The sequence below is a fragment of the Octopus sinensis genome, unplaced genomic scaffold (assembly GCF_006345805.1).
Source record: "Octopus sinensis unplaced genomic scaffold, ASM634580v1 Contig16619, whole genome shotgun sequence".
NCBI lineage: Eukaryota > Metazoa > Mollusca > Cephalopoda > Octopoda > Octopodidae > Octopus > Octopus sinensis.
The window spans coordinates 11953-35000 of NW_021834480.1; the positions used below are offsets into that span (position 1 = coordinate 11953).

Genomic DNA, 23048 nt, shown 5'->3' on the forward strand with positions numbered 1-23048 from the left:
CTGTGACCATGCTAGAGCACTGCCTTTAGTTGAGCAAATTGACTAAAGGACTTATTCTTTGTAAGCCTAATACTTATTCTATTGGACTGAGTGTGTTCATGGAAATTTGGTTGCTTTTTCTTGTAAATCAACCAACAGCATAGAGGTTTCATTTTGGTTTATCTCGTGCTTTGTCACAATGATTTAGCAAAATTACCCACAGGCATCATTTATATAAAGAAAATATAAGTCACGCTACAGCTGTCATATTTAACATAATGAGGAAACCAAATATCTATATATATATATATATGAGAGTATGATAGAGGAAGGCCAACTCTTCCTTCCGTAGAAGAAAAAATTCAAATCGGACCATGCTAACACCAAAAATTATTTACATCAAAAAGGTGCCTTTTTTCTATGAAAATCCCTGTTTTTTACAATGTTTTGACTGCTGTGTCGTCATTTTTCGGTGTATTACAGACTGCCAAATTTTTACTTTTCAAAAATTCCAATTCTAAAGGGTCGAAACAAACCACAACGCCGGGCGAAACTGTTAGTATTTAACAATACTTAAGCTGTAAGGAGAATAAAACATTCGTACTATGGTTAATATTAATTTGACTGAAAGCCTCTTAAGCATAGCATACTAATTAAGGAAGCAGTGCTTTTATGCCTGCACCCAATAAAGTTGATGGTTTTTCACATATATCCTTCTTCTGCACAAGTCACATCCAGCTATGATCAAATGACAGTGCAGTGGACGTGTGTGTGTGTGTGTGTGTAATTTTATTCTTGTACTTGTTTCAGTCATTTGACTGTGGCCATACTGGGGCACTGCCTTAAGGGTTTTTTTAGTCAAAGAAATCAACCCTAGAACCTTATTCTTTGTAAGCTTAGTACTTATTCTATGTCCCTTTTGCTGAACTGCTAGTTGCAGGGACGTAAACACACCAACATTGGTTGTTAAGTGATGGCTGGGGGGGGGGGAGGCAAACATAGACACACAAGCATAAATATATATATATGTATTTTTCAGTTTCCATCTATCAAACCCACTCACAAGGCTTTGGTTAGCTTGAGGCTATAGTAGAAGACACTTGCCCAAGGTGCCATGGAGTGTGATTGAACCCAGAACCATGTGGTTCATAAGCAAGCTTCATGCCACACAGCTGCGCCTGTGCCCACAAATATATCTTTTATCTTTTACTTGTTTCAGTCATTTGACTGCGGCCATGATGGGGCACTGCCTTGGAAATTTTTCTTTAGTTGAATGAACCAACCCCAGCACTTATTATTTTAGCCTGGTACTTATTCTATTGGTATCTTTTGCTGAACTGCTAAGTTGCAGAGAAACAAACACACCAACACTGGTTATCAAGTGGTGGTGGGGGGGGGGGACAAACACGTGTGTGTATATTCTTATACTTGTTTGTCCTTTGACTGCAGCCATGCTGGAGCACTGCCTTTAGTCAAGCAAATTGACCCCAGGACTTATTCTTTGTAAGCCTAGTACTTATTCTATTGGTCTCTTTTGCTGAACCGCTAAGTTACGGGGACATAAACACACCAGCATTGGATGTCAAGTGATGTTGGGGGGACAAACAGAAACACACACATACATATATATATATATAATGGGTTTCTTTCAGTTTCTGTCTACCAAATCCACTCACAAGGCTTTGATCGGCCCAAGGTTATATAGAAGGCACTTGCCCAAGGTTCCATGCAGTGGGACTGAACCTGGAACCATGTGGTTGGTAAGCAAGCTACTTACCACACAGCCACTCCTACGCATTATTCATTACTTTACATCATTTCATGTCTATTTTCCCATTCTTGCATGATGAAAATATGTTGGAAAGAGCTTTCTAAGGCTGGATGCCAACCCTCACCCATTTCCGAGTGAGGCAATAATCTTCCAGTCTACTGAACTGTCTGAACATGCTTATGTGGAGAACTGGAAACAAACACTGAAATGTGGTTTCTGTATATAAAGATTACACATGTCAAGACTATATTGGATATTCTTTCATAGTGGACTGCAAGTTGTTAGATTGTAAAAATGGTTTTCTCTAAATTTTATCAGTGCCAGTGGCACGTAAAAAGCACCCACTACACTCACGGAGTGGTTGGTGTTAGGAAGGGCATCCAGCTGTAGAAACACTGTCAGATCAGACTGGGCCTGGTGCAGCCTCCTGGCTTCCCAGACCCCAGTCGAACCATCCAACCCATGCTAGCATGGAAAACGGACGTTAAACGATGATGATGATGATGATAGTCCACATTAACACGAAACAAGGTTGAGCCATTGCAGGGTAACCTTGAAAAGAAATCCTACAATGACCAACAAAGCAGAGATATCTTCAAGCAAATAACAAGGAAGAAAAAAACGAACATTTTGTACAATTTTATAGCTTTTTAAAATTCCATTATTTCAGAATCTGGCTTCAATGGTTGTGTTTCAACATGAACAGTCTTTGGGGCAATATAGGAACCCATACCAGCTGCTCTTTCAGCTTCTGCTTGACTGTAAGGTTCGGTTTTCAATTCCTTAATTCTGCAAATAAAATAAAAAAACAAAAGCTTCAATAAAAATATAGTGAGAGACTTCAACTGAGCCCCACCACCACCACCTTTCCTTATACTATCAGTATTCTATTGAAGCAGAAAGTAACCCTGAACCCTTTAACCCTTTAGTATTTAAACCAGCCATATCCGGCCAAAATAGTTAATCTGTTTTATGTTCAAACTGACCAGATCCAGGCTCTCACACCTACCCTACAATGTTATTCTACATTAAGTAATTACACCATCAAGCTCTTGAAGATATGAGATAATGCATGATTAATTCAAATCAATGGGAATCAATAAGCATTATGTTTGATAGAATAATCTGAACACTAAAGGGTTAAGGGACAACGATTAATAATAAACAATAAATTACTGCTATGCAGAAAACTAAATTCTCTTAAAAAGCAGACTGCACTTTACATTCAGATAACTCCGAACATGGCCGTTGCCAGCGCCGCCCGACTGGCCTCTGTGACATAAAAAGCACCATCCGATCGTGGCTGTTGCCAGCCTCCGTGCCGGTGGCACGTAAAAAGCACCATCCGATCATGGCTGTTTTCCAGCCTCGTCTGGCACCTGAGCTGGTGGCACGTAAACAGCACCATCCGATCATGGCTGTTTTCCAGCCTCGTCTGGCACCTGTGCTGGTGGCACGTAAACAGCACCATCCGATCATGGCTGTTTTCCAGCCTCGTCTGGCACCTGTGCTGGTGGCACATAAAAAGCACCCACTACACTCTCGGAGTGGTTGGCGTTAGGAAGGGCATCCAGCTGTAGAAACACTGCCAGATCAGACTGGGCCTGGTGCAGCCTTCTGGCTTCCCAGACCCCAGTTGAACCGTCCAACCCATGCTAGCATGGAAAGCGGACGCTAAACGATGAAACAATGTCTATTTATTCACTTTGTTTTGGATTATCATCATCATTTAACGTCTGTGGTCCATGCTGGCATGGGTTGGATGGTTTGACCAGAGACGGTAAGCTGAGGAGCTGCACTAGGCTCCAGTCTGATTTGGCATGGTTTCTATGGCTGGATGCCCTTCCTAACACCAAGCACTTTACAGAGTGAGCCCTGCACAGGTGCTTTTACATCACACCACATGAGTACTTTTATGTGGCACCACACGGACACTTTTACGTGGCACTCCACAAGTACTTTTACGTGACACTGCACAGCTACTTTGTGACACTGCACAGGCACTTTTACGCGACACCGCACAAGTGCTTTTACATGGCATTGCATGGCTTTGAGATTTCAAATGATGTGATTGTTTATTTTTAGAATGATATTGCAGGGTGTGTTGAGAGGCCAGATTTAACCAGGTTGAACACAGGAACAGAATACTGGGCCAGATAGGGTGATTTAAATGCTAAAGATCTGTCCTCACTCAAGGTCTTCACCAACAATATTCAATCAGAAGGGATATATTGTGTATTAATTCTCCTGCAGTCCTATGGAGAAGAGGCAATTAATAACGATTTTCCCACAATTCTCTTTCCTAGCAGCTCCCTTTCACATTTTGCTGCACCACACCATATGTTTCCCCGAGGAAAGATTTTCCTCCTAATTATTCTTGGTTTTGATTGTCATCAATGCTTCTGTACCTTTGATTTTTTTTTTCCAGGGAGAGGTGTTGGCACTATGCAAATCCATTTTTACCTCTGGGTAGAGTGGTCCATATACGACTAGTGACCTGTCCAGATGGGAGGCCCCTACCAGGAACTTGCACTTTGGTGGCATAGCAAGCAACAACACTGCAACAAGGACAGCACCTTCTGATAGATTATGAATTGTTTAGTTCATATGAATTGAAATCTACAATGAAATGAGATAGACGAATCTACGTCCCACATTTATGAAGAGGTAATGAATCTGTAAATTGTGGGCTCAGCATTAAGAGCCCCTCATGCCAATACAAGTAAACACAGGGAGTTAAAACACAAAACTGACATTGCAAAAAACAAACAGTAAAGTACTGTTGGATATTTTCGGTTTGAGCGGCAGTTTTTTTTAATAATTTCCACGTAACTAAACACTTTTAAACTTCGTATACTGGTAGAATGTGTTTATAAAACATCTTTTTCTCTTGGCTTTCTTGAGAAAATTCTATAGTTTGTAAGATATTTGTTGTTGTTGTTTCTTCAATTTCTGCAATTTCAACCAATCACTGACGTCCATTGAGGTGAAAACATTCTGTGCCGTATGAATATGTCTCTCGTTTAAGAAACAGATTGGGTTTATTTACATTTCTGAAGAAAAAAAGATACCCTTCCCCCAACCCCTAACCCTAAAACAGATTGAAATGCAATAGATCGATACTAGGGTCATAATTATGAGTAACAATTTCATATGACACCGCTAGAAAAAACTGCCGTTCAAACCGAAGACATCCGTACTGTTTCAAGTTTTTATTTTTCCCGTTTTTCCTTATCTTTTATTGTTTCTGCCAGACTTCAAACCTACAGTGTTAAACGAAGTAACGGCCACGAACCAACAAAATTCAAATTAAACTTGTAATTTTTATCTCCCTCAGACAACAAGACAAAGTCAACTCGTTCGAATTCCTCCCCTGCCCCCAACACACACATCACGAATTAAATAAATTTCCTATCGCGCCGTTTAAAAGTACATGCGAGGTTAAATTTAAGGGAGGTAACTCTACGAAACCAGTTGTAAGCGCTAGCTGAAGATTTTGATTCACTTCGTCCCTTCTCTAACTCGATTTCTGTTGAAATACATGAATATTTTCGGATCTTTTCGGTTTGAACGGCAGTTTTTTTAAAATAATTTCCACGTAACTAAACACTTTTAAACTTCGTATACTGGTAGAATGTGTTTATAAAACATCTTTTTCTCTTGGCTTTCTTGAGAAAATTCTATTATTTGTAAGATATTTGTTGTTTTTTTCTTCAATTTCTGCAATTTCAACCAATCACTGACATCTATTGAGGTAAAAAAAAACATTCTGTGCCGTATGAATATGTCCCACGTTTAAGAAACAGATTGAAATGCAATAGATCGATACTAGGGACATAATTATGGGTGACAATTTCATATGACACCGCTAGAAGAAAACTGCCGTTCAAACCGAAAAGATCCGTGCTTTGTTTCAACTAATTTTGAAATAATGAATTTAGTAAAATAATTTTGTCATTATTAAGCTGGTATTCAGAACAAAATAGCATGGAAGGTTTTAATTTACTTTCCTTTAAAACGGGAAGTTTGCATCATAGAACCAATTTCAAGTGGGTTTATATCCAAACGGTTAAATATACGATCAGATATCTTTTCATTCACCAACGACAAACAGCAATGAGTTACCATTATCACAGATTTGTTTAAATAGGTCTGACTCGTTTGAATGCTTTGTTTAAATTTTAAATCTACTTCCTCCATCTAAGCTGACTGAAATATTCCATTCCCATGTAGTAAAAAGTTTTGGTGAGAGCTGAATGAGTGACCTCCAGTATATTACAGGTACTTATTTCTTTGAACAGATGATAGGCTAAATAAAAACTCCACTAGAATATGAATTCATAAAAAAGCTGAATCAAACTAAATAGTGTTCTATATTTAAGAGATGAGGAATTGTGTACATTATTTACATTTGACGGATATTTGTCCTCATCTTGTTTGTTGTTAACATAACGTTTCAGCTGATATACCCTCCAGCCTTCATCAGGTGTCTTGGGGAACTTTCAAACCTGGGTTCTCATTCCTAAGGTATTTTTCGACGTTATTATTGTTATTGACTGCCTGGAATCAAACTTGGAATCTTGGGGTTAGTAGCCCACGCTCATAACCACTACACCGTATGCCCGTGAGCAATTATGGAGTGAATTAGTGTTAGGAGAATTAAGGATAGGAGAATATGAGATTTATAAGTCCGAAAATTCAAAAATTCACTCCATAATGACACTCTCTCTTTCTTTCTTTCTCTCACGCGCACGAGAGTGCAAAGTTTGCTTCCCAACCACATGGTTCCGGGTTCGGATCCCCGACGTGGCACCTTGGCCAAGTGTATTCTACTGTAGACCCGACCAAAGCTTTGTGAGTGGATTTCCGGAAACGAAAAGAAGCCCATGATATGTAATCAAAATCTCGAAGCTACGAGATAATACATGATTAATTCAAAACCATGTGGATAAATAAGCATCACATTTGACAGAGTAATCTGAATGAGAAGAGGTTGAATATACCTTGTGGTAAATAATAATAATAACAGCATCAAAAATACCTTAGGAATGAGAATCCAGGTTCGAAATTTCCCTCCCAAGACACCTGATGAAGCTGAAACGTTGTGTTAACAACAAACAAGATGAGGACAAATCCGTCAATTGTAAATAATGTAAACTAAGTATTTCTTCCAAATTTTTGGCACAAGGCCAGCAATTTCAGGAGAGGATGTAAATTGATTATATCAACCCCAGTGTGCAACTGGTACTTATTTTACTGATCCCCTAAAGGATGACAGGCAAAGTCAACCTTGGCAGAATTTGAACACAGAATGTAAAGACAGACGACATGCTGCTAAGCATTTTTCCTGGCATGCTAATGATTCTGCCAGCTTGCCACCTCAGAATTAAACTAGATACTGTAACATTTTTTAGTCTGGTATGTTACTGTAGCAACTCATCCTCAAAGTATATCTAAAACACAACATCCATAGAATGATTTCAACAAAGACCTGCGTTTTAAAATCTCAAATCGCCAAGAATTACAGTAAAGGAAGCAATGAACATCATCATAAAGTGTGAATTGGGTCTACAATCTGGATGTGATAGCAACTTCCAGTAAATACCCTTAGAACATCATCACCGTTTAATGTCCACTCTTCCATACTTGCACTTATGCATACCTTTCCTTCTTGGAACACAAAACTCTACTTGCAAAGACCTGTTGAGGCAAGTGAAAATCAAAATCGATCAACATCAATGGAAATTGTAGCTGTGATACCAGTGCTGGTGGCACATAAGAGAACCATCCGAACGTGGCCATTGCCAGCGCCGTGCCGGTGGGACGTAAAAGGCACCATCCGATCGTGGCTGTTGCCAGCCTCATCTGGCACCTGTGCTGGTGGCACGTAAAAAGCACCCACTACACTCACAGAGTGGTTGGCATTAGGAAGGGCATCCAGCCGTAGAAACATTGCCAGATCAGACTGGGCGTGGTGCAGCCTTCTGGCTTCCCAGACCCCAGTTGAACCGTCCAACCCATGCTAGCATGGAAAGCGGAGGCTAAACGAAGATGATGATGATGCATGGGTCAGATGGAATTTACTGAAGTAGATTTTCTATAGCCAGATGCCCTTCCTGGTGCCAACCAGGTTTCCAAGCAAGGAAATATTTCTCCATGGCTAAACATCATCATTTAACGTCTGTTGTCCATGCTGGCATGGGTTGGACAGTTTGGCCAGGGCTGGCAAGCTGAGGGGCTGCACCAGATTCCAGTCTGATTTGGCATGGTTTCTATGGCCGGATGCCCTTCCTAATGCCATGTGGCAGAATGTTGGTCAAGACAAAGAAACACAAATATACACACACATGATGGGATTCTTGCATTTTCCATGCTTGACCAAATCCACTCACAAGGCTTCAGTTGGCCTGGGGCTATAGTAGATGACACTTGCCTAAGGTACCACACAGTGGAACTGAACCAAAAAACAATGTTTGGAAAGCAAACTTCCATGATTAATTCTACCCCTAATCTTATCCTCACCAACCCCTAAAACAGTCATAAATAAACAAACAATACAATAAAACACCAACTGACCTTCGTTTATGGGGTTTGCCCCTAAAATGTTCTTTCAAGGCAAAATTGCTGATGAAATATTTCCTGTAAAAGACAAAAACAGGGAACATGGGATAAAATTCTTAATTCATTCTTTTCTTGGTATTCAAATCTAAGTAGAGACTTCAAACTTGAAACATTCAAAGCCACAGTCGAACCAGTTCTACTTATATGGCTCAGAAACCTGGATGTTATCAAAGAAGCTTGAGAGGCGGTTGGATGGAACTTACACTCGCCTCCTTATGAGAGCTCAAAATCTCTCGTGGAAGCGTCATCCAACCAAAGTACAAATATATGGGAAATTACCACCTGTATCATCTCTTGTGAAAGGTAGAAGAGTCCAGTTTGCTGGACATTGTTGTAGAGCTGAAAACGAGGTAATTTCTACTCTTCTCCTCTGGAAGCCATCTGCTCGCGATACCGGAGGGCGCACACTCTCCTACCCTGATGTAATCTCCAGAGATACAGGCATCCAGCAACAGGACCTCCGTAATGCTATGATGGACCGTGAAGTCTGGTGTAACATAGTAAATTCCATTGTCTCGACCACGGTCGAACAATGATGATGATGATGATGGCCAAATTGATAGGGAAGTGGACGAAACAGTTGAAACATCACTAGTCCACATGGTGGCCGCAAGACAGTATTATATCCACAGTCAAAACAAACTCCTGAGTGACAGATTCCATGGTCAAATCTGACAAAACAAACACATTTATGATCAAAGATCATTCTAGCCTTGACTGTACCACCTTTTCTCCTGGAAGTGTACTATGGACGACATCTTCAAATGTGTCTTTTCATAATGAAGTAGGGTGTGGTTTAAAGGAAACTTGACTGTTATTTCTAGCGATTCAAACAACCTCACAAAGGTAGCTTCATTGGCTTGAGATAGCAGTAAGTAGATTCCAGAGAATAGGAACAACTTTTTTTTTGTTGTTGCAAGCAGTGGCAGTACTGTAAAAGTGATGAGTGTTTCCTTCCTTTGAAATTCTGAATTTTCAACCTCCTTTGAAAATATGGCCAGAAAAATTAACACCCGCCTCTTATATAAAAGTCACAAGACTCTTCCTACACCACTGGTTTAAATTCAAGATTTAGTTAATTATGGAAAATGTGCCTTTGTGTCCTGAGTTCAAATCCTGTCCAGGGTACATTTTGGTTTTCATCCACTGAAGGTCAACATAATTGACTAAGCCTTAGGAGGAGCTCCAGTATGGTCACAGTCTGATGACTGAAACCAATGAAAGATATCCAAATGGCTCAACTGCTGCTACTCTCTCAATTTCACACCTGAACAACTCATCTCAAAGAAACCAGGTAAACTCCCAGACAGGTTCCATATATTTTATTTAATTATACAATAAAAAGACGTATTTTGTTGGATATAGACTTCCGATGGATTTATTGTATTTCTGAGAGTGAGGGTAGCAAGAGATTGTTTATCTTAACTTGGCAGGACAATTACCATACGGGGTATTTTTCTTTCAATGCACCGGGTTTGGGAGTTTTCTAGCAAATCTTTTGCTTAAAGCAGGGTCTAACCTTAGTATGGGTACTATGTAACTCAGAACAATTAGTCCTAATGTTAAATGCTCAATAACTAAGCAGTACCTCCCGAATTTATAGGTGAGAAGGGTGATCTTTTCACTTTGACCGGCAGATTTTTAAAATTATTTCTTTGTAACTAAACACTTTTAAACTTCGTATACTGGTAGAATGTGTTACATAAAACATCTTTTTCTCTTGGCTTTCTTGAGAAAATTCTGTAGTTTGTAAGCTATTTGTTGTTTAATTTCTTGCATTTTGGCAATTTCAACCAATCAATGACGTCTATGAGGTGAATACAATTTCTCCAGATCTTTGTCAGCAACATTTATTTGCGGTGTGATATGAATCTGTCACTGATATTTATGAGAAAAATAGATACCCTGTGGCCATAAACTGAGGGGTCTCTCGTAAACAAAGTTACAAAGAAATTATTTTAAAAATCTGCCGGTCAAAGCGAAAAGATCCGAGAAGGGTGTTTGGATTAAGAATAAAACGTGTCAAAGGGTAGATGAATCTATTCTCGTTAAGAAGCCAATACCCTATTATTACAGCCTGTATAGACACACTATATATTCTTTTAGTTTTTAATCATGTGTGTGTGTGTGTATACACACCGATACAAGTAGATATTATATATGTGTTTATGTGTGATATATTCTTTTACTAGTTTTTAAACAGCATCCATAGTAGGTACATCATTCAGGTATATATATATGTGTGTATGTATGTGTGTATATCGACTACTTACGACTAGCTGGCGCGGACGCGCGACTGCGCGTGTGCGAGCACCGGGTCCAGTCTTCGCTAGTAGTACCCAAAAGATGTCCGGCCATTTACAATAAAGAATTCAGAAATTGAACCAAAGTTCTTCCAAAATCGATCCCCCCCCTCCTACGCCTAAATTTTATCAAGAAATTTGTAATCTACACCCTCGCGACAAAATGTCATTAAAGGCTGTTCGTTTTAAATATAGTTATGAGGAAATAAAGTCAGTGGGTAGTGGTGGCGGGGTTATCAGGAGTTATGTCAATTGATTGACCCTGCTAAATTCGGAGGACTATGTGGGTACTACTTGAGAACAGTGGCCCCGGTGCGCGCACTGGCGTACTCGCGCATCCTCACTATCTAGTCGTGACTAGTCGATCCTACGATTACCTAGCAAAATAAAACACAAAATAATTTTTTTAAAACAAAGTAAATAAAACAAAAACAAAAAGGATCGACTAGTCACGACTAGCTAGAGCAGATGCGCGACTACGCGAGTGCGCGCACCGGGACCACTGTTCTCAAGTAGTACCACTATGTGTAAATCCATGGCAGACCAAGAGGAAGAAATAAATAAAAGAATCTGGCGTAACTTCGGTATAGGTACCGGATACATTTCAAGAAAGTGTTTTTTTTTATATATATGGGGGGGGGGTTAGGGTTTGTGTTAAGGTAAGGGTTAGGTTTAGGGGTGGGAGAAAAGGATTTCTGGGCGATCTTTCGCCTCTAGTAGACCTTTCCGTCGATTTCCGTAAAAATTTTTTTTTTTTTACATATGGGCTTGCGGGAGCTTTTGAAGTAATATACATACATATACACATACACCGAGTAAAAAATTTCAGTTATTTCTCTCTTTCACACACACTAACAGAAGCACTTCACTTACACAACATACTGTCTGTCTCCCACACCCCATCAAACACACACACACATGTACATCAATGCTTCACATGCACGGTAACTTCAAAAGAACTTCCCTCGTCATACAATCGCTTTCTCTTAGTCTCTTTCGCTCTCATTACTTCAAAAGTTCCCGCAAGCCCATATGTAAAAAAAAAAAAAATTTTTTTTACGGAAATCGACGGAAAGGTCTACTAGAGACGAAAGATTGCCGATTTCTGTTACCTTCAGAAATGTAAACAAAGCCACTTCCTGTACTTACGGTACCTATACCGAAGGATCGCCAAGAGCCTGGCGGTTTCTTACTTACGAGCAATGGAGACAGTAGAACTGCGCGGCGCCGGGCAAATCGTAATTCACGGCTTGGTTCAATAGTTTCGAGGCCTCCGCAGGTTTCATGTCGACGTGGATTTGATCAACGTCCCTCAAATAACGTTTGGTCTTCCATTTCTTCTTAAAACAACAAGCAGATTTGTTCTTATGGAATCCTTTCCTCGACGTGTGGGTCATGGTTGTTTACACGTGCCGAGTCAGAGAATAAAGAGGAAGTTGGTGTTTGTTGCAATAACTCTTCTGTTAAGTGGAGGTAGATTTAGTGGTGGGGAGGTGCCAGCTCTGACGTCATTCATCAAAGTCCGGTCTCGTCTTTTCCTGACCGGACAACTTTAAACGACAAAACAATCAGCTGATTTCTCTACACAGCCAATGCTTTATTTAATAATAATAATTAGTATTATTTGGCGATCGATACGATATAGTTTCGATTCGAAGTTAAGAACCAATTCGCTTCACTTTCTTGGCTGAAGTTTTGAGAAAAAATATGTCAAAAGACGTTTCTTTCTTCTATAAATAAGAACTCCAAGAGTGTGTATCCTTATAATAATTTACTTGTTTCAGTCATTTGTTGCGGCCATGCTGGAACACCACCTTAAAGGGTGTTTTTAATCGAGCAAATCGACCCCAGGACTTATCCTTCGTAAGCCTAGTACTTATTCTATCGATTTCCTTTGCCAATCTGCTAGTTTACGTGGACGTAAACACACCAACATCGATTATCAAGCGATGGTGGGGCACAAACACAGACACACACACACACAAACACATATAAATATATGACAGGCTTCTTTCAGTTTCCATCTACCAAATCCACTCACAAGGCTTTGGTCGGCCCGAGGTTATAGTAAAAGATGCTTACCCAAGGTACCACGTAGTAGGACTGAACCCTGAACCATGTGGTTGGGAAACAAGCTTCTTACCACACTCCCACGCCTGTGCCTATGTATCTCTCTTTTACTCTTTTACTTGTTTCAGTCATGTGACTGTGGCCATGCTGGAGCACCGCCTTTAGTCGATCAAATCGACCCCAGGACTTATTCTTTGTAAGCCTAGTACCTATTTTATCGGTCTCCTTTTTTGCCGAACCGCTAAGTTACGGGGACGTAAACACACCAGCATCGGTTGTCAAGCGATGTTGGGGGGACAAACACAGACACACAAACATGCACATACATATATATATATATATATATATATACGACGGGCTTCTTTCAGTTTCCGTCTACCAAATCCACTCAAAAGGCTTTGGTCGACCCGAGGCTATAGTAGAAGACACTTACCCAAGGTGCCACGCAGTGGGACTGAACCCGGAACCATGTGGTTGGTAAGCAAGCTACTTACCACACAGCCACTCCTACGCCTATGTTTGGTAATATATCTTTTTTTTCAGCCATTGGACTGTCTCAAAAGTTTCTTTAGTCAAACAACTCAGTATGTATTCTATTGGTTTATTTTGCTGAACTGCTAAGTTACAGGGACATATGCACAAGGCAATGCTGGTTGGATATATACACACATTACAGGTTCCTTCCAGTTTCCGCCTATCAAATCCACTTACAAGGTGTAAAACGCTTCCTTTTTTCCGAGCTGAGATTTGAAACCAAATCTGAGTATTCTTGCTCATCTGATCCACCACTGGCCAAACGGGTGTGAAAGAAATTTCTCTGTCCTGTCAAAAAGTGATGGATGGATTTCTCTTCGACCTCTGACCTGAGCTGTTTTATTTAAGGTTCAAGTGGACAAGAGGCGACCTACATAGGTAGAAATTACTCCTGTGGTATATCTGTCCTTCTAGCTGGGATGACCCTTATAAATACAGTCAGACACACGACAGATAAGCAGACAGCCAGCAAGAGGCAAACGGTCAACAGACCGCAGTTAACTTGTGCCAGTCAAGCAGCCAACACAGAACCACATGTTCGGCATGAATGACCCAACACAGAACATACACAGACATGACCAAATGACCAAAGCACACACAAACACAAAGCATGCCCAGTTCTACCACATCACATCAAGAGAGTATGGATCTTTTCGGTTTGAACGGCAGTTTTTTCTAGCAGTGTCATATGAAATTGTCACCCATAATTATGACCCTAGTATCGATCTATTGCATTTCAATCTATTTTAGGGTTAGGGGTTGGGGGAAGGGTATCTTTTTTTCTTCAGAAATGTAAATAAACCCAATCTGTTTCTTAACCCTTTCGTTACTGTATTTATTTTGAGATGTTCTGTGTTTCTTTCAATTACTTTAAATATAACAAAGAATTTAGTAAAATAACTTAGTTATCATTCAGCTTGTATTAGGAACATAAATTGTGACTAAGGTTTGGTGGAAGATTTTAATTAAAGCCTTAAGAAAACAAGACATTTGTACAACAGAGCCAGAGCTAGTTTCAGCCGGGTTGGTAACAAAAGGGTTAAACAAGGGACATTTTCATATGGCACAGAATGTTTTCACCTCAATAGACGTCATTGATTGGTTGAAATTGAAGAAAAAAAACACCAAATATCTTACAAACCATAGAATTTTCTCAATAAAGCCAAGAGAAAAGATGTTTTATAAACACATTCTACCAGTATACGAAGTTTTAAAGTATTTAGTTACGTGGAAATTATTTTTAAAAACTGCCATTCAAACCGAAAAGATCCCAGAGTATTTCTCCTGTTTATTTTTTACTTTGCCAACTTGAATCAAGTTGGTAATGTTATGTAGCAGATTTTCTTGTGCATACAACACATAAATGCAAGTGTCAATTAAATTATTCAAACCACAATCTGATGCTTTCCCATTATTTTACTTTGATCTCGTCCACATGCCTGTTTCATCTTCTACATCAACAGCATCTTTTGCTACACATCCCGCTACAAAGGTTTTGGTTGGACTCTTGCTATAACAAAAGATACTTGCCCAAAGTGCCATGCAGTGGGACTGAACCTGGAACCATGTGGTTGGGAAGCAAACTTCTTATTTGTTTACTACCCACAAGGGGCTAAACATAGAGGGGACAAACAAGGACAGACAAAAGGATTAAGTCGATTATATCGACCCCAGTGCATAACTGGTACTTAATTTATCAACCCCAAAAGGATGAAAGGAAAAGTCAACCTTGGTGGAATTTGAACTCAGAACATAAAGAAAGAAAACATTAATGCAAGAGTAGTGATGTTGGCCGTGGAGGTACATGGCCTAGTGGTTAGAGCAGCGGACTCACGGTCGAGGGATCATGGGTTCGAACCTCAGACCGGGCAATGTGTGTGTTTATGAGCGAAACACCTAAGCTCCATGCAGCTCTGGCAGAACGTAATGGCAAAACTTCTGCTGACTCTTTCGCCACAACTTTCTCTCACTCTTTCCTCCTGCATCTTGCAACTCACCTGCGACGGACCGGCGTCCCATTCAGGTGGGGAACCTATGCGCCAAGAAACCAGGAAACCGGCCCTTATGAGCCAGGCATGGCTCGAGAAGGAACAAACAACAGTGATGTTGGCTGGGATAATCATATTACACTTGTGCTCTGCCCTCTCCCTCTCTTTTACTGGTCCTCTCTTTACAGCTCCTCTGCCTCCTTAACACCTCATCTTTCTCTTCCTAATGTATATTGCACCACTATCCTCTCCCCAGCTTTTCATATTCACCGAACCCTCTCATTCATATAACATAGGGTCATATGAACTCATTTTACTATCATTATCTCACACACACACATTCACACACTCTCTTTCTGTTTCTCTCTCTCTCCCCTTCTAAGTCTGTCATTTCTCTTTCATGACTTCCCCCAGCCCTGTCCCTTCTTTTACCTTTTCATAAAAATGAATTTGTTCTTCCCATCATACTTTTACTTCACTTAACACCTCACCTTCAACTCTCCTCATATCATCACCCTCTCCTTTAGTCTTCCTCTTAACCCTTTCGTTACCAACCCAGCTGAAACCACCTCTGGCTCTGTAATACAAATGTCTTGTTTCCATAAGTTTTGAATTAAAACCTTTCACCAAACCTCAGTCACAATTTATGTTCCTAACACTAAGCTTAATGATAACTAAGTTATTTTACTAAATTCTTTGTAATATTTAAAGTAATTGAAAGAAACACAGAGCATCTCAAAATAAATACGGTAACAAAAGGGGGTTAAAGTACTGGAAACTCTTTAACATTACAGGTTACACAGGAGAACTTTTATCAAGCCAGATGTGTTTAACCCTTTTGATACCAACCCAGTTGAAACCAGCTCTGGCTCTCAGTACAAATGTCTTGTTTTCATAAATTTTGAATTAAAATCTTTCACCAAACCTCAGTCACAATTTATGTTCCTAACACTAGCTTAATGATAACCAAGTTATTTTACTAAATTCTTTGTAATATTTAAAATAATTGAAAGAAACACAGAGCATCTCAAAATAAATACGGCAACAAAAGGGGGTTAAAGTACTGGAAACTCTTTAACATTACAAGTTACACAGGAGAACTTTTATCAAGACAGTTGTTACGATGTAAGTTGGGTTAAAAACAAAGGCAAAATAACAATGGAAAACAAAGGTTTACACTTTATTTTATTATTCAATATTTCGGGTCTAAAAAACCCTTATCAAGAAAAGAAATACTGAAAACTGATATTACCTCCAATCACTGATAAGAGGACATAGAAAGATGGGGGTGGGGGTGGGGGAACAGGTAGATGGGAAAAGGAAATTTGCTAATTAGCATCACGAAACATTTGTCTGTTGTTGAGGCAGGGTTTTAGTCTCTTTTTTTTTAACCAATAAGTTTTGTTTCCTTCGTTTGTAGGAATTGTTATGGGTAAACAAGTTCTTCATTGGATCCAAAAGACGATTTCCCATTTCACTTCCTCATTTCACCTAGATTATCTTTTTTTTCTTTTTTGTTTACTTGTTCCAGTCATTAGACTGTGGCCATACTGGAGGCACCACCTTACAGAAATTTTAGTGGGGACATAAACACACCAACACCAGTTATCAAGTGGTGGTGGTGGTGGGGGGAACAAGCATTAACACAAAAATACTCGCACACACACATACATACATGCATGCATACAATGGGCTTCTTTCAGTTTCCTTCTACCAAATCCACTCACAAGACTTTGATTGACCTGAGGCTATGATAGAAGATACTTGCTCATGATGCCTCGCAGTGGGACTGAACCTTGAACCATGTGGTTAGGAAGCAAACTTCTTACCACACAGCCATGCCTCTGCCTTATTTTACTTACTTTCCTGATGCAGTTGAGAAAAGCATGATTGTCACAAAATCACTTTTTATATTCGTTGATAATCTGGAATTTTCTCATTAATTTCCTTGTTTTCATCCATAGGAAAACGGTGATGAAAAAAATGAGAGAATTACATTGAATTCTGTGATGTATTTAGATCTGTATCTTTTTGTTCTGAGTTCAAATCTTTTCAAGCCACACTTATCTTGTCCTGGATAAGGGGCCATTAAAATAAATACCCATAACATAATTGTAAAGATGTTTTTTATGAATTATTAATAAAAATAAATTACTGTTGTTCTTGTTGTTGTTGTTTCTGAGTGAAGTTGTATGTTCAAAACTTGTTTGTCTCAGTTTCCTAATATTCTACGAGCAAATGAAGAAGAAACACACTCGGGTCTCGATGTAGCTAATGGTAAAATTTCCATTTTGTTGTATTTGATGCTATTTGTGTTCTGTTTAAGAGAGAAACCATTTTGAGTCAAAGACTTTGGAACAGAAGCAGTATCCTTATTCACTGATAACGTTTTCAAAGGTTGGTTCCACATACATTTCTGTAAAGTTTTTGGTGAAAAGGAAGCAACTCTTTTAGTGTTTAAAGAATTTCTGCTATCTCTCATAGAATTATGGTTGTTTAATTTCGACACCCAGTCCTTGTAGGAACCAAAATTCAAAAGTCTTTGACTTTCAGTGATTTTTTTTTGGTAAATTTTCCCCATTGTAGTTTTTAAGCGATCTTGGTAAGGCATAAAACCATGAATAGAAGAATAGATGAATGTAGGACTGTCAAGAACTGACTGGTGGAAACGCGACCTGAATGCTTTGGATTTTGTAATCAATATATCAGAATTGTTTATATTTGTTTTATCTGAATTTGCCTGCAGATGTATCGAAGCCTTGTAATCTTGAATACCATTGTTCTCAGTAGTGTCACATTTAGATTCAGCCAAAAAAGTTGGTGCTTTTTTGGTAAGCTTCAAATTCGAAATGCTTTTCTCTTGAATCCAAAATTTCTTGTAAGAATTTGGAGGAATCTGGAGGTTTTCTGTTGAAGACTTACTTAAAGCCACTTGCGAAATATCTAAAAGTAAATTGTTGGTTCTTATCGTATAAAAATGTTCGTATTTTGTGTCTTTGTAATTTTGCTTTTCAGCTTTATCTTTGCTTCTTAAACCAACCATTTTTCGTGAGAAATTCCTGTTATTTAAAGTAGGTTTCAATTCTTTCATGGTTTCTATTTCCACAGCAGTAAATCCCTTGGCATTGTCAATTTAATGGACTCAGGTGAGCACAAAAGAGTGATTCAAATTTAGGTTGGACAATTTGTTTTTCAAATAAAACTAATTCATGTAGTAGCAGTTGATAGCAAATTAACCAAATTTGAAAGGGTTAGTAGTAGTAGTAGTAGTAGTAGTAGCAGTAGTAGCAGTAGTAATAGTAGTAGTAGTAGTAGTAGTAGTAGCAGCAGCAGCAGCAGTAGCAGCAGCAGTAGTAGTAGTAGTAGTAGTAGTAGTAGTAGAAGTAGTAGTTATAATTCTTTCTACTTTTGGCACAAGGCCAGCAATTTTAGGGTAAGAAGGACAAGTCAGTTAAATTGAGTGCAGTGCTTGACCAGGAGTTTATTTCATCAACCTCAAAGAGATGAGAAGCAAAAAGGGATGACCTTGGCAAAATTTAACCCAAACATAAAGAACTGGAAGAAATACCACCAGGCATTTTGTTTGACGCTAACCATTCTATTAATCCACCACCCTTGTAATAATGATAATAATAATAATAATAACTTATTTCATTTGTCATAAGGGTGAAGGGAGGAGGAACATAATGAAGACAAATCACTGAGGTCGCAAAGTTCTTCCTAGAATTGATGATGGGTGTGGGGAAAAATTAGGAACCGAAATAATCAAATCCAATCATGTTGGAGTTGGTAGGATTTGATCCCAGAATAAGAAATTGATATATATTATCTTGTTGCCAATAATCCAGTGAATCCTTGTTCCTTGTTCTTCATACATTCACATCAGGGTCAAACATATAACAAATTAATATTTGTCTTTAAAATGGTTGATCCTCACAGTTAAACAATAAAACACCTGGATTTATTGCCTGGTCTTCGTTCGTGTTTCTTTGTTGCAATGAAGAAGACCTCCAAGACTAAAAGAGTTTATGAATTCAGTTGTTAACGAAATATTCTTCCAGAAAAACTGGAATCACATCATATTAATCCAAAGATGAATCTATATTGGAAAGAAAAGGAAAAAAAAAAGCATTAAGTCTGTAATTAGGAAGGATTACTTGAGACTTCAATAAAGGAAAAACCGTAATTATTTCAGAGAGTAAAAAATAAAATCTGTATAAAATATGTGTCAGTTGGTTGATTTCCAAGTAATGCTTTATCTTGCACAGACTGTGTTTGTGCATGAGTGTGTGTGTGTGTGTGTGTGAGAGAGAGAGAGAGAGTGTGTGTGAGAGAGAGAGAGAGAGAGAAAGAGAGAACAGAGGCAGTTAACATAAGAGGAGCAGGATGAGTGATGAGTGTCTGATAACTTTCTGAAAAATATACATTTTTAAAAATTAAATTTTGCAGAGATAGGTTTTCAGTGGAGCAGATTGTGACTATGTGGATGAGATTCAGAAAAATAATGCATTTATTGAAAATATTCAAATGTGATCATGAGAGTGAAATGAACAAGTCGTGGGGTATAAAGAATGGAATAATCCCAAAAGTCATTGGAACTGTAGGACTCATCAAGAAGAGTGTGGGGTGGGAAGAAAACTTCCCTAATTAGACAGCATCAACATCTATACAGTCCAGATGATTATCCTACAGGGGGATGGCCCCCACACGATAGAGGGTGCTGTTAATCAGGTGACATTGTTTCTAATGCACTACCTCAGGCCCATTGTTTGGACCTGGTCCTACTTGATATAAAGTAGGGACCCATAAAAGATGTTGTCTTCGATTGATTAGAAGGACTGAAGGACCCGTGATGTTTGGGGAAGTACAAAGGAGAAATAGAAAAAGAAAGAAAACATTGAAACAATTGTGGGTGGGGGTGAGATCAACAACAATGACAAAAACAATAATAAGCAGAAACAATGAATAGTATGTTGTATTTTGGGAGGGTCATACTGCCAATAAATAAAAGCACATGCACTGGTACTGTTTCACTTCAGTTTTATTGCTAATTAAGTACATAATTAATCAATGAATCAATTAATTAGTCTGACAAAGCCCTTTCATCACAGTTGTGACCCTATCAGTGTCAACATGTGAAGGGCACGTCTCAGTGGTTAGAGCATAGTGAGTTCAATTCCTGGACTTGCCATATGTTGTGTTCTTGAGCAAGACACTTTATTTCACAAATTTAGTGGGAGGAGGCTAGTTGATTACATCGACCTCAGTGTTTCATTGATAATTATTTCATCAACCTGTATTCTGATGGAAGAAGGAAAATATAGAACTGTGAAAGAAGTTTTTCCTTCAGATGTAAATCCACTGGGGCCTGAAGTGAGTATTGAACCTAGTGCCCCAGTGGTGAATTATGATGACATAAAATGGTAAGTTGAGATTATTTTAAAGAACTGTTAAAGACGCTTTGTTTGAAATAATTGATATCACATAATCATTCTGGAGCGGGGCCAGGGTGACCGTTTCACCTTCATTGTAAAATTTTCATTTTATTCATTTTTCATGCGTTAATTGTCCCCACATGTGTGTTTGTCCCCTCTATGTCGGCCCCTTCTGGGCAATAAACAATCAACTTATTTCATCAACCTTGAAAGAATGAAGTGCAAAGTCAACCTAGGCAGAATTTGAATTGATAACAGTAACAATAAGCTTTTCTACTAAAGGCCTGAAATTTGTGGGGAGGGGCTAGTTGATTATATCGACCCCAGTGTGTAACTGGTACTTATTTCATCAACCTTGATAGGATGAAAGACCAAGTTGACCTTGATGGAATTTGAACTCAGAACGTAAGGACGAACAAAATGCTGCTAAGCAGTTTGCACGGCTTGCTAACAATTCTGCCAGCTCGCTGCCTTAATAATAATAATAATAATAATAATAATAATAATAATAATAATAATAATAGGCAAACTGGCAGAAACGTTAGCACGCGGGGCAAAATGCGTAGCCGTACTTCGTCTGCCGTTTTGTTCTGAGTTCAAATTCCGCCGAGGTCGACTTTGCCTTTTTCCTTTCGGGGTCGATAAATTAAGTACCAGTTACGCACTGGGGTCGATGTAATTGGCTTAATCCGTTTGTCTGTCCTTGTTTGTCCCTTCTGTGTTTAGCCCATTGTGGGTAGTAAAGAAATAAATAATAGTAATAATAATAATAATAATAATAATAATGATAATAATAATAATAAAAATGATCCTTTCTACAAAAAGCACAAAGCCTGAAATTTTGAAGGAGGGGACTAGTCGATTACATTGACTCCAGTGTATCACTGGTATTTAATTTATTAACCCCAAAAGGATGACAGGCAAAGTCAACCTCTGCAGAATAACGATAATAATGATAATAATAATAATCCTTTCTACTATAGGCACAAGGCCTGAAATTTTGCAGAAGGGACTAGTTGATTACATCAATTCCAGTGTTCAACTGGTACTTATTTTATTGACCCCAAAAGGGCGAAAGGCAAAATCAACCTCAGCGGAATTTGAACTCAGAACATAGCGATAGGTGAAATACCACTAAGCATTTCATCCAGAGCGATTCTTCCAACTCCCTGCCTTAATAATGATAATAATAATAATAATAATAATAACAATAATAATAATAATAATAATAATAATAATAATAATAATAATAATAATAATAATAATAATAATAATAATAATAATAATAATAACAACAATAATAATAATAATAATAATAATAATAATAATAATAATAATAATAATAATAATAATAACAATAATAATAATAATAATAATACCAACAACAATAACAATAATAATAAACCTTTCTACAATAGACACAAGTCTGAAATTTTTGGGAAGGGGGCTAGTCAGTTATATTAACCTCCCCACCCCACCTCACCCTACCCAATCCCCTAAAGTTTGAATGGTACTAATTTTATGGCCCCGAAAGGATGAAAGACAAAGTTTGATCTGACAGAATTTGAACCGATAACAACAACAACAACAACAACAACAATAATAATAATAATAGTTTCTCTTACCTTTTAGTTTTCCCCAAATAAATTCACTGAAGATTATTTACTCTGGTCGAGTAATTAAGGTATCAAACATGTCCAGAGTTTTGGTTAATCTTCCACTTGATTGTGCTGTGTGTTATGTGTTGTGGTCTAAACACTGAGGAGACTGTCTCTCTCTCACAGCAAGTCCTCGCTCTAAGGGACAGACTGTAAAAACCAGAGAGACAGACAGACAGACAGAACGACTTGGCTTTGGTGTTGCTGGTGTTGTCGGTCAAACAAAGAACTGCTACCAGGCTTTAGTATTCGACTGTGGTTGGGCTGAGATTAATCCTCTTCCTTCCCTCACGCCACTCCAGAATTTCCCAACTGGAAACATTATGGAGTTGAAGATAAACAGTACAAGATTTCTTTCTTTCTTTCTTTCTTTCTTTCTTTCTGTTTCTCTTTCTTTCTTTATGCTTCTCTCTCTCTCGCTTTCTTTTTTCTTTCTGTTTCTCTCTTTGTTATTTGTTTGTTTTTTTTTCTTCTTTCTGCTTCTCTCTCTCTCCTTTATTTCTTCTTTATTCTTTCTTTCTTTCTCTTCTTTCCTTCTTTCCTTCTTTCTGCTCTCTCTCTCTCTTTCTTTCTTTCTTTCTTTTATCTTTGTTCTTTCTTCTTTTGCTTCTCTTCCTCTCTCTCTTTCTTTTTTCTTTCTGTTTATCCTCTTTGTTTGTTTTTTTCTTTCTTTCTTTCTGCTTCTCTCT

At 38.4% G+C, this 23048-nt stretch overlaps 1 protein-coding gene across 1 annotated transcript; it reads right to left on the bottom strand.

Moving 5' to 3' along the window:
* Positions 1–2374: 2374 nt before the first annotated feature.
* On the bottom strand, positions 2375–12135 carry LOC115230880 (zinc finger protein 593-like). Its single transcript, XM_029800992.2, has 3 exons — positions 11872–12135; positions 8327–8389; positions 2375–2539 (listed from the first exon to the last, which is right to left on the bottom strand). The coding sequence occupies exons 1-3, from the start codon at positions 12069–12071 to the stop codon at positions 2401–2403; spliced, it is 402 nt and encodes a 133-aa protein (XP_029656852.1). The 5' UTR covers positions 12072–12135; the 3' UTR covers positions 2375–2400.
* Between the last annotated feature and the right edge of the window lie 10913 nt (positions 12136–23048).

What these genes read in the sequence shown, in the direction of transcription:
- LOC115230880 (XM_029800992.2), bottom strand. Translation starts at nt 12,071, where the DNA reads ATGACCCACACGTCGAGGAAAGGATTCCATAAGAACAAATCTGCTTGT. An exon ending in TTCTACTGTCTCCATTGCTC is followed by an intron (nt 8,390 to 11,871) that starts GTAAGTAAGAAA and finishes TGTCTTTTACAG; the next exon opens with GAAATATTTCATCAGCAATT. An exon ending in GGCAAACCCCATAAACGAAG is followed by an intron (nt 2,540 to 8,326) that starts GTCAGTTGGTGT and finishes TTTTATTTGCAG; the next exon opens with AATTAAGGAATTGAAAACCG.